This window comes from Carcharhinus amblyrhynchos, chromosome 3 (assembly GCF_965287045.1).
Source record: "Carcharhinus amblyrhynchos chromosome 3, sCarAmb.v2.hapA, whole genome shotgun sequence".
NCBI lineage: Eukaryota > Metazoa > Chordata > Chondrichthyes > Carcharhiniformes > Carcharhinidae > Carcharhinus > Carcharhinus amblyrhynchos.
The window spans coordinates 121580636-121593288 of NC_137326.1; the positions used below are offsets into that span (position 1 = coordinate 121580636).

Here is a 12653-nt window from a genome sequence, read left to right on the forward strand (position 1 = left end):
GTGCTTTACAGCCAATAAAATGTTCAAATGTCATTACTGTTGTAATGCAAGAACAGCATAATCCATTCTTACCTGAATCATTGTGCGCACTGTGAAAGTAACTATTTTGCCTCAGATTGAGAGAAATAATGTGATTATCATGACACCCATTCCTAATCTTTTATACTTTGGTGGTAGCTATCATGTCCTCAACTTGGTCTAACCTAACCAAAAAGAGGAAACTGCATGGAAGGAGATATCTTAACACCAAGAGTGGTTCACAGTGAAACAGGTGCAACCGTTTAAATAAAGGTACAACAGGCTTTCAAAAGTCCCAGTGTCAAGAACAAAAGTCAGATCAATTAAATCAGAATACTTCAGCAAACCTCTCAAAGTGCAAAGAACTCCTTCTTCACAGGATAACAAAACGTAGCATCAAACTATCATGTACTCAACTTCCAAATTCCCTGGTACTAGCAGCTGCAGCCTTCACTGCCCATGTAGCACTGTCAGTTGGATTTTGTGCTCCCCCAGTGGTAGGTTTGACTTTGTACCTAATGATGAAACTACTCTTTAAAGATTCCATACAGACTGGTTATGGACATCCATAAGTCCAAGTAGGAAAGCTTTCTAACAAAGTTGTCCACAGATATAGGAAATGCAAGGATCCCCTAAAACACAATTTCTAAACTTCTATTTGCCTTTTTCTTTCTAAAAACAACCTTTGCAACTTTTCCTCCAAAAAGGTGGCACAGTGCTTAGCACTGCTGCCTCACAGCGCCAGGGGCCTGGGTTCAATTCCTGACATGGGTCGCCGTCTGTGCAAAATCTGCACGTTCTCCCCGTGTCTGCGTGCTAAATTCTCCCTCGTTGTATCCGAACAGGAGCTGGAATGTGGTGACTAGGAGATTTTCACAGTAACTTCACTGCAGTGTTAATGTAAGCTTACTTATGACATTAATAAATAAAAACTTTACACTAAAACTAGATCAATTGTCAGAATCTGATTTTCATTCAGCCACCGAAAACCCACTCCCTATCCATTGCAACTTCCTAGCAAAAACACATGAAACAGCAATGGTACAAAAATGTCACACTGGTACATTGCTCAAAACATGCAAATTGTTTCAATTAATTTTACATTAACGTAGACCAAGAATTACAGAAATGTTCAAAATCTACAGAACACTGAATCCGGGGTACCAACATCTGGAGATTGCGCCATTGTATGGTTGGATTGATATTCCATAAATTTGTATTTAAAAATTCAAAAGCAAGACTAAGAGTTTCCTTTACTTAGGAATACAAAATAATTATGAAAGGTTAGTATGAATGAAAATTGCTGAATTCTTGGAAGTAGCAAGTTTAAAATATCAAATTGCCAGCTTCTATACATGATTTTTACTGTCCAGTAACATAAATAATAATTGTTCTTTCTGATCTGTACTCACCGCACTACCAATTGCTGACAAACTGATCCTGTTTCTGTTATAAGTTCATTAAGTTTTACTTCCAGATGAACTTTTCCCTGTTTGAAAATAAGAGGTTAAAAAGTTAATTAAAATAGTACAGCTGACAAAATTAACATTGCCGCTTCCCTTTTACCCAACCTGAAGCTTCAAGACTTCAATCTACCATGATTCCATTGAAGGGTATATGACAAGAAAAAAGGTCATTGCCATTGTTTAAAAATATTCTGAATGTACATTCTTCATTCGATCTTTGAATCTTGCCATCATTTACCCAGAAAATGCAAAACTGAAGGTGTATTTCAGACTGTAGGGAACAGGAAATCTACTTATGGCCTGATACCACTGAAGCATTATAGCAGTAGGTTTGAATCCTTAACTAGCCAATTGCTTCTTGGGCTGTTTGAAGAACTTTGTGTACACACAAATTAGTTGTCATGCTTGATTACATAACCACAGCCACACTGCAACAGAATTGGATGTCAAGCTTTTTGGGATGTTTGAGAGCATTACAAAATGCTTTACAAATACAAGGCTCTCTTTTCTCCAACACAGACGCTTTTATGTTTACATGCAACCTCGACCATTTTCAGGAAACTGGCATAATGCTTTTCCTTCCTCACTTTTACATTTAGAATGAATACTTCGTCTCCACATGCATGCACAGGGCTCTGCTTTTCTAAAATGAGCTCTCTTATCCCATTGACAAGAGTGTCAATTTCTAGGCCCAGGATATCAATAGGACAAGGGTTTATTTACACAAGGGGGTGCAAGTTTAGTGAAGTAACACACGAAGTACAAACACCTTGAAGTAAAATTTTCAGCATCAAGGCCACAAGGTAAAGTAGGAATAGCTTCCTTTATTAAGGTTGTATTACAAAACATTAGACATTCCTATTTACAATTGTGGGTTAGGTGTTTTTAAGTTGACTTCAGGATTAGTAAATTCAAGAGTTAGATGAAAATTCTATCCCTGCACTCCAGGGTCAACACTCAGTAGGATGAAACTTTTAAATCTATTTACCACAGTTAAGCCATAAATTTATTCGCCTATTGCTTTCATGTCTTGACTACAATGATGGTCCCTTTGCAAACCATAACTGTATTTTGCAATATAAACAAGATCTACTTAGTAATTCAACTGAGACCTAACACTACTTAAACCAAAATGCAGCATTCCAGTAAAAATATGACAAGGACAGTTATAAAGGCCGCTTTTAGTTTTTGGCCTGGACTCTTTTGACAGAGATCATGTATTGTTTCCACAGGCTCACAATACAACAACGCTCAATATCATTCTTTTACCATAAGTTCGAAGAATTTGTTTTTTTTAACCACAGTGGAATGTGGTGACTGCCAGAGAGGAAAAAATACTTGTACATAAGACAATCATCCATCTGTAGTGCAATGTCTGATCTAAAGTTAATTAAAAAATTAGATTCGCACATCCATGGTTTGGAATTATCCGGTGGCACAATCAATCATCACATTCAATTCCAAGAATAGAGGGAAAATCAATGCACTTGATGCAAGAAGCAAGTATTTATCGTGTCTAATGACATATCTGGTAAAAACATCATAATGGTGATACAAAGTAGAAACAGATAGGCTATTGCAATAATTTATCCTATGATAAGTCTAAACATGGATTCAAAATCTGTGTTCCAAAGAACTGACCCCCTTACACTCCATCCCCAAAAGACAGCTCTCAAATACAAGTTGAACAATCAACAAAGCTGTTCAAGCTTTTCCAGGGTGTAAAATGTTCTCAAAAGTCAACTACAGATACAAACATCAGTTTGAACAATACAGTCAGATGGAGGAAATGCACTACTTGCAATACTAGAACTGGTCCCTGTTTAAGGAGACATGCTACACACATTTTGCAAAGCATAAAACTTGGCTTTTATACCTGTCCATTTTACGCAGCATTTCCTGCAATAGAGTAGAGGCCTGGATGAAACACCAATAGGCAAAAAACATCTTAATAATAAATCCTTTTAAAAACAGAAGTAAAAAGCTTGACAGTAAGAACATTGCACATATTGCAAATAGCGTATTACTGCATTGATATCCAGTCTCTTCATCCAATGCTTTCTGCCATTAGGCAAACTTTCGTCTTAGATGGTGAAGCCTTATCAACTTTGACACATTGCTCAAGTATATCACTAGCGTAACATGATTTTTTTTGCTTCTGAAACTGAACAGTTTCTTTAACACAGTATAGTGGTTCAATGATAATTCTAATAAACACAACTTTAATACATTTGACAACTCTTCTGTGTACCATAAACTGCAATTATTTGACTATAATCAAATAATGGTTTAGAAAAGGACAAAGGTAGAACATGTTGTGGTTAGAACCATGCAGTAGGAATGCCATTCCTTATCTATATGACCATATCCTGATTAAAATAGGCAGGTTCTCCAATTGAATGTCGTAGCCAAATCCTAAAAGGTTCACCAATTTCTGGATTTCAATTGAAGGTGATAATGGATCTGAGCCAAATGGCCTAGTGTGAAACAAGACAGAGATCTTTTCTGTATTAGTAGTGTTATGCCCAGTAAAGGGATGATATATCCGTGACATTAAGTACGGACTTTATGTATCGAAGTTTTTAGAACTGTCTTTTATTTAAAATGGACGCTGATGAACTGTTAAGGTGGCCACCAAGGGGGAGGTGACCTTTGCAATAACATTTTCACTATGAGATGTTAAACATTCCAGTTGCTATCTCAGATGGACATAAAAGAACACCACACCATCACCTGAACAAAAACAGGAATTCGCCCAGTGCTTGAGCCAATATTTATCCCTGAAGCAGTACAATTAAATCAGGTAATGTAATTATTTCTCTCCACTTTTGGTGAGCACAAATTTAACCATCTCCTCTTGACATTACCATCGCTGAATCTGGTGGGTGGGGTGGTTAATCTTTGATAAAGACTACAAAAGCACATCAGAAGCTAGTAGTTCTGTGGCACATAACTCACCTTCTGACTCCCCAGAGTCTGCCCATCATTCACAAGGCTTGGATCAGGAATGTGATGGCATACTCTCAACCACCACAATGGTAGCAAGGTGTGCCATCTACAAGCTGCGCTGCAGCAACTCATCATGGCTCCTTCAACAGTACCTTTCAAATCTGCAATCTTTGCCGCCTAGGGTTAGGGCAGTAGATGCGAGACCAATAGCTGCAAGTTCCCCTCCATGCCACACATCATTCTGATGTGGAAATATATATCACTGAAGCTTCACTGACACTGGATCAGAATCCTGGAACTCCCTTCCTAACGCTAAGTATGGATCTTAAGTGCAGAAGTTTTTAGAACTGTCTTTTATTTAAAATAAACACTGGTGAACCGTTAAGGTGAATGAAGCAATGTGAATGAAACTACACCATGTGGATTGCTGTGGTTCAAGATGGTGGCACTCTATCACCTTTCTCAGGGGTAATGAGGGATGTACAATAAATGCTGGCCTAGCCAGCAATGCTCACATCCAACAAAAGAATAAAATATGTAACTGAACTGCTTTGGGATATCCTGTGGCCGTGGAAAGCACCACATAAGCTCTCTCCTTGAGGCACTAGAACAAGAGTAAAGAGGACAACTTCAAACAAATGAAGGGCAAATTTAGAACATAATGGTTTGAAAATACTAAGAGCAATCAGTACTTGTAATTAGCTACAAATGAAGAAGCAATGGAGGCAAAAGCTTGAAATTCATTCCATAGTTTATTCGATCGTGTGTTGGGAGTCAGAGGCAGAAGAGGAGCTACAAGTTTTCTTTTTGGATGCATGACCTGAGATAGTCAAATGTTTCTTTTTTCAACTGTGGTGTCATGGACTTTGGTAATAGGAGAAAAGTTCAGGTCCCTTATAAGAGACTGAAGCTACAAAAGAATTTGAGTTTGTTATAAGTAGCTATCCAATTTGATATTACTGTGGAGTCAAAGATTATTAGTTGGAATATCAGATACAGTAATGGCAAGACTTAAACGCTGGGATTAACATCAGCAGTCTGCTACTTTAAATGTGATAATAGGATCAATGTGATAAACTTAATCTACACAACAGGATGAACCTAAGTATCCGTTACAGGTGTAGCATGGTGTGTGGTCAAAACATAACCACAACGGATGCTAATGTTACACTATAGTTGACCTTCATACTGAAGTTTAAATTTATACTGCAAAAAATAACTTCACTGAAAAGCTTGGCTAATACATTCCCGATGAAGGCAGGGCCTGTCTATTTAATCATACTCTTCTCCTTTGAGCAGAGCACCATCTGATTCTAATTTCAACTAAGCAGCACACCTTAAAAAGGTAGCTCCTCATTTCCTTGGGTCTGGGACAGTTGGGCACAGAAATGATTGAATAGTTGCTCATGAATTCAATCCGACTCTGGGCAATATGGACAATAAGAAGTTTTGTTCATTAAAATCAATTCCAGGATGCACAAGATCACTGAATTTAGCATGAAGAAAATGAGCAACGGTTTTCATTTCTAAGTTCCAGCTCAAAGGCACAGTTTTCCATTCTAATTGCATTCAAAATAGCTGGAGTCAAATATAGTACATAATGGCAATAAAATTGGATTTTCTAAATGCCTTGTCATGAAGGTGCCTGAGCACTGTGGCATAAGCCCTACGTATGACAGACGTTCAACAATAAGGGCAACTAACCAACAAATAGGATGGAGTAGCAGCATTCGTTTAAGTGTCATGTTACATGGTTGATTGAAAACAACTTGATAAATTCTGAACACCATATAATGGTTAAAAAATATTTTTCCGAGATCTTAAAACTTGCTTTGTGATTTGCCTCATCTTGAAGTTGATGCATAAGGGCACCATAATAAACCCTTCTTCACTGAATTGATCCTGGCTTATTGAGTTGATTGAGTTATCCAACAGAAATACAGTGAAGAAATGTTTATGCTACACTTGCTTTCTATGAAAGACATAGAAGATTTGCTTGCATGGTTTGGGAAGTGGCCGCTTTCAACCTGAACCACCTTAATTGAATTTGATGTCTACAACGAAAGTAACAAAAATAATCTCAATAAAAAGACAAATTGTACATAATTTTCTTATGCACAACACATAGCTGTAAACACTAAAACCACAAGTTGATAGAAATAGAGGCACCAGGTGAAAAACAGGATGTGGACAATCTCAGAATGTACCTAATTTTTTCATTAACAAAAAAGGCAACAGGATATGCTATTTTGACATGTACACAAAGCATTAATCAAGTTTTACTCAGCATTGTATTTAATGTAAATGCATTGTGCTGTAATTGCTTAGCTCTGACCAGGAAAACTAAAATGCATAACCTGCAATTCAGCATTTCTGTTGTAGGGGCTTTTGTCATTCAATCTGAATTTGATCACAGTGAAACAGCATTTGTTACGTCTGATTGGCCAAAGAGAACAAAGGGCTGGAACTTCAAGGCACAAAAATGTGAATCTTTGAAGATTCCATCAATAGTGATGTTATTGTTTCTGTGTGGTCTACTGGCTCATATTACTCAATTGGTAGAAAAATCCACAGAAGGTATCTAACTTGTAGAGATGCAGTTCTTTGAAGTAAAAATCTAAAGCATTATGCTGTGTGAGAGACCGCTACGTAAAAAGTTCAATGGTATCCAAAGCACCTCAAACCCTGATTTTAGAAGAAAAGTCAAAAACAACAGCACTCAAAAAGAATCCTTGTTCAAGTAAATTGAAGGGGGTGGATGACTCAGCAGGAAAGCCCCAGCTTTTCAGCACAGGTGGGGGAAACTAAGTTGTGTGGCTTTGACTGGAACTTTTCATTCTGCCAGAACTTCCCAAACATCTTTCAGCTGTGAATCCATTTTGAATCTTCAAACTTGGTGCAACTCAAGTGAAAATTGGCGTATGAGGTGTTAGCAGGGTGAGGGCTCAGTACAGAGAAATCCAAGCACAAGAAACAACTAAGATACCTTATTTTTTGAAGGGCTTGTTTGCAACGATTGGGCCTTGGTTCATTGGATTAGGCCACAACCAGAAGCAAACAAAAAGCACATTTGCCTTCCAGCCAATCCCTGGGCTATCAAATCTGAGTCTCCCTGCCACAGCACTCGGAACCAAATTCCTCATTCCACAACTCCTCTGGGGACCACGACCCACAACTTGGGAAACCCTGACTTACATTATTATAGTAAAAAGTCTGACAACACCAGGTTTTAGTCCAACCGATTTATTTGATAATAGACTCTCAAGCTTTCGGGGTTAGCCCCTTCGTCAGACCTGGTGTTGTCAGACTTTTTACTGTGTTTACGCCAGTCCAACGCCGGCATACCCACATCATTATTATAGCAGTATTAACCACTGTTTTTAACACTATTTAAGTGTGCAATTTATCTCTATTTCCTAAAAACAAATCGAAGGTCAATGAAGTATGATAAATCCTGTTACGTTTTATTTATTAGTGTCACAAGTTGGCTCACATTAACACCGCAATGAAGTTACTGCAAAGATCCGCTAGTCGCCACACTCCAGCACCTGTTTGGGTACACGGGAGAATTTAGGATGGCCAATGCATCTAATCAACACATCTTTCGGACTGTGGAAGGAAACCAGAGCATTAGGAGGATACCCACGCAGACATGGGGAGAACATGCAGACTCCGCAAAGTGACCCAAGCCAGGAATCGAACCCAGGTCCCTGGCACTGTGAGGCAGCTATGCCAACCATTATGCCACCATGCTGCCCCATAACTGTTAAATTAGAATGGAAACCACTTAACAATTTAAACTGTTCCCCAAAAGAGAACTGATAGCCAAATTTGCTTGCAACACCAAATAAAGAGCAGTGGCAATTGCAAAGAAAAATAATTATAGGCTGTCAGGCACATTAGAAGATTGGTTAAAGTGGTACTCTCAAAATCCAAGTCATCAACTAGGAACTTGAGAGTTTTACTATATAATTTTACCTCCATCTGTGATAGATGTATTGGGTTTCTATTTTTGTCAAAACCATGGCATCCAAAATATCAGCTTTTCTTTCATAACTGACCAATTTGCAATCTCAAATCCAGAGGGCTGCACCTCACTTTTTCTGAAAGTGAAGGAGGGAATGAAATAGCTAGGAAAACAGCAGTTCTCCTTTGATATACAACATGGAGCAACTATTTTTGGGAAATCAGTGTGTGATATTTTGAACCCAAATTCTTCCTTTCCCGATCAGTGGGAGAATGATCTTTTTTTGTACTGATCAATTCTATATTCCTGGTTAGTCAAAATATTTTGATAGTATATACGGATATTCAAAAATAAGCTGTTTTTCAAAAGCTACCTAGGTACACATGGGCAGAATCAACATTCCTCATTAATGTCAGTGTATGCATTAATGCAGGTACGCAATTACTGGTATGCAAACAATACTGTCTTTGATTTGATTTTTGATGGGCAGTTTTTTAGCCGATAGCTTACATCAGATAAATCAGAAAAGCTTTCCTTTGTACTCAGGTTCAGTTTCTGTATATTCATGGTAAATAAGGTTTTTACAATGAACAGAACACACTTGAGTAAAAAGCATATCAAGAGATTCTATGTCTTCTTGTCTGGTTCCAAGAAGAAATTAGATTTAGCTCTTGGGACTAAAGGGATCAAGGGATATGGGGCGGCAAGGGGAAGAAATCAGGATACTGAATTTGATGATCAGCCAAGATCATAATGAATGGCAGAACAGGCTCCAAGGGCGGAATGGCCTACTGCTTCCAATTTCTACGATTCTTGTGCAGGATTTGCTGTCGCTTCTGTTTAATATGTACATGAAAACTGCAAGCCTTGGTTATCCAATCTTTTAAGATTGATTGCTTTGCTGCTCAGAGTTCAGGGGTGCACAATGCTTGATTCACCTTGTTTCCAATGTTTACCCCCAACAGATGGAGTTCACTGCTTGCCCTGTGATGAAGCACTCCAAGATATATTAGGCTCATGGTCAAGTTTTGGTTCATAGGCAGTGCAGGTTTGCATATCCAAGCTGATATTTATGTAGAGGATAAGAAAGAGTGTTGGGAAGGACCTGAAATTGCAATATCTGACTACAACTAAATCACTTTGACAGATGCTGGAAATAAATTAAAATTGTTGAGTTAAGCATAATGCCTGTTGACATGCCTTTAAAAAGATCTGTTGAAAACAGTAAGATAGATGCATAAATCGGCAGAATAGATTAAGGGAGCAATTCATGCATGTGGCATCCTGGACTTAAAGACAGTCAGCATTAACTAATTCACCTTAGCAACTGAACATCTTACACCAAAGGAGGCAGCACAATACTTTCTGCAAATGCAGTTTGCAATTCTTAATACATAGCACTGACATTAGTAACTGACAAACCAAAAAGTCTTCCAAAGAATTGGCATTAGTGCAATCTCTAATATAACACAGATACCAAGCAATAAATTGTCTTTGATATCCAAGTTGCTGGGTAGGGATGGAAAAGTCAGTACAATATGTCATCGCAAACTGAATCCTATCAACAAGCATACAATCTGGAGTTCTGGTAACTCAGCATTTTCAGTTTCTTTTACAGAATTTTGCTGGATTAGGAAAGAATTGAAATCAGCTGCAATATCAATCATGAGGAGATCGCCTGCTTACAATCACAGCCTAGGTTGTGTACCTGAAGTACTAGCATTTAGACAAGGTCCAAAAGGCAGGTTGTGCAATTTGACCATCTGATTGAACAAAAGGAAAGCCTCCCTTTTGATCCCCCACCTCCAACCATCACTTTAGCCAACTTCAGAAACACTTATTAGTTGATAATTAGAGGTATAGAAAAAAAAAGTTAATTTACCTGAACTTCAGAGTTAGCGTCAACAAGTTGCAATGTAAACCAGCTGTCCTTACAGTTGTACTTGGACAGATCTTCCTTTCGGATTGATACTTTACCTGAAAGAAAATTATAGAAGTGTTCAGACACTGACATTGATGGGCATAATCTAATAAAAATTAGATTTTATCACACAAATCTTCCTTATGTTAAAAATTCCAACGTCAGCTTGATTCATTTTGTTACACTGACAAGCAAGGTAACTCCATCAAGATAACTCTGTGTTTAAACATATAATCTCACTGATATTCCAGGACAGTACTGAAAGAAATGCTCAAGGGATTTTCATTTGAATGTAATATTAAAACAAGATCTTTCTGTTTGAATGTATCGGGTAAATGTTAAATATCCTACTTACTAATTGGAAGGGGCTATCGAGATCAATTCAGTCTCTTACCATTTCTGCCATCCCCACTATCCCAGACTGCCACATTTTGTACTCTTATGTTCCTATTGATAAAGTCCAGGATGCCACATGCATGAATTGCTCCCTCAATCTATTCTGCCGATTTATGCACAGGTACAAGATCCCTCTGCTCTTGAGCCTATTTTTGAATTATACCCTTGATTTTATACGGTGTCACTACGTTCTTCATAGCAAAATGAACCACTTCACATTGCTCAGCATGAAATTTAAGCAGCCTCATGTCTGCCTGTTTCACTGGTCTTTCCAGGTCTTTTTGAAGTTCTACATTATCCTTCTCATTGTTCACAATTTTCATGTTTTATCCAAGTTTTCTATTATCTGAAAATTGTACCTTGTACACCAAGGTCCAGGCTGCAAATAAGAATCAAGAAAACCACTGGGGAACTCCACCTTAAGTCTCCCTCCAGTACAAAAATACTATTCACAATGACTTGGTTTCCTATCATTCAGCCAATTTTGTAACCATGTTGCCTCCGTCCTTTTTATTCCACGAGCTCCAACTTTGCTCACAAATCTGTTGTGCTGCACTTTATCAAGTGCCTTTTAGAAGTCTCTGTTCATCATATCAACAGATCCTGAATGGTCTCATCAGGGTGGATGTGGAAAGGGTATTTCCTCTTCTTGATGAGCCCAGAACTAAGAAGCAGTTTTAAAATTAAGGACTGCCCTTACAGAGCGCAGGTGAGAAGGCTTTTCCTCGGAAGGTTGCGCAGCTTTGGAACTGCTTTCCTCGGAAGGCAATGGAATCGGGGTCATTGAATATTTTTAAGGTAGAAATAGATAGATTCTCGATAAGTGCAGAGCTGCTGAAAAGTTGTGAGCTGATAGAAATCTGGAACTTGTAACACAAGCATATCAGCCATGATCATGTTGAATGGCAGCGTAGGCTTTTGGGGCTGATGGCCCACATCTGCTCCTATTTCATATCTTCATACACTTTGTTGTCACTCAGCCAACATCCATGCTGCCACCATCAGTTCTTTCTTCCCCGCAAGCTTCCACTTTGTTTCCATGCCTGCTGTACGGCACTTTATCAGATGTCCTTTGGAAGTCCATGTCATATCACACCACCTGCATTACCTTGCGATAACCTCTCTGTTATCGCAAAAAACTTCAGCAAATTAAACATAACAAATCATGCTGACTTTGCTTAATTAATCCACATTTGCCCAACTATGAATTTTGTCCCAAATGATATTTTAAGATTCCCCATCATTAAGATAAAAATAACTGACTTGTAATTGTGGGGCTTATCATTTCACACCTTCTTGAACAAAGCTACAACATTTACTATTCTCCAGCTTTTGGCACCACTGTCTGCATCAAAGGAAAACTGGAAAATTATAGCTAGTGCCTCTACAATTTCCATTCTCTCTTCCAAAATATCAAAACAAACTATCTACAGAATGCCTTTTGTTAAACGATAAATATATTTAGTATTATGGCACCTTTAGTAAAGCAATTAGGAATTCAGATTTGTTTGACATGGTTTAGAAGTAATTAACGATCGCAGGAAATCCAATTTGATTTCAATGTGCGTTATGACGTGCAATTTGTCATCTACTTGCCATACCCCACCAATTATCAAACGGGTAATGAAAATTGATCCATAAACAATTCTTTCAGTACCAGTGCTTGAAGTTTACTAAAGGAACACAGCATCAAAGGAATAACACTACCATTCAACTGTTTCTTTCTACACAATAAAATATTGGAGATGTCAAAGAATATGGTACATGCATAGATGGTTACACTACAACTTACCAAAAGGCACATCCTTCTGAAAAAAACTCTTATCATAAATATAAAAGGAGAGGTACTGGAAACTTCTAGGGATTTCAAAGTAAAAATCTTCACCATAAAAAGGGCTGCCAAGAAAACAGAATTTGTAACAATAGGTTAATAAAC

General features: G+C 38.0%; 1 protein-coding gene across 1 annotated transcript in view; it reads right to left on the reverse strand.

Annotated features, from left to right (window-relative positions):
• Positions 1-12653, reverse strand: part of rasa2 (RAS p21 protein activator 2) — a 123662-nt gene that overhangs the window by 64372 nt on the left and 46637 nt on the right. The window contains exons 3-5 of the mRNA XM_080185906.1: positions 12510-12613; positions 10283-10377; positions 1431-1507 (exon numbers count right to left, since the gene is read on the reverse strand). Coding sequence (XP_080042032.1) covers positions 1431-1507; positions 10283-10377; positions 12510-12613 — 276 coding nt within the window. The remainder of the gene's footprint in view (positions 1-1430; positions 1508-10282; positions 10378-12509; positions 12614-12653) is intronic.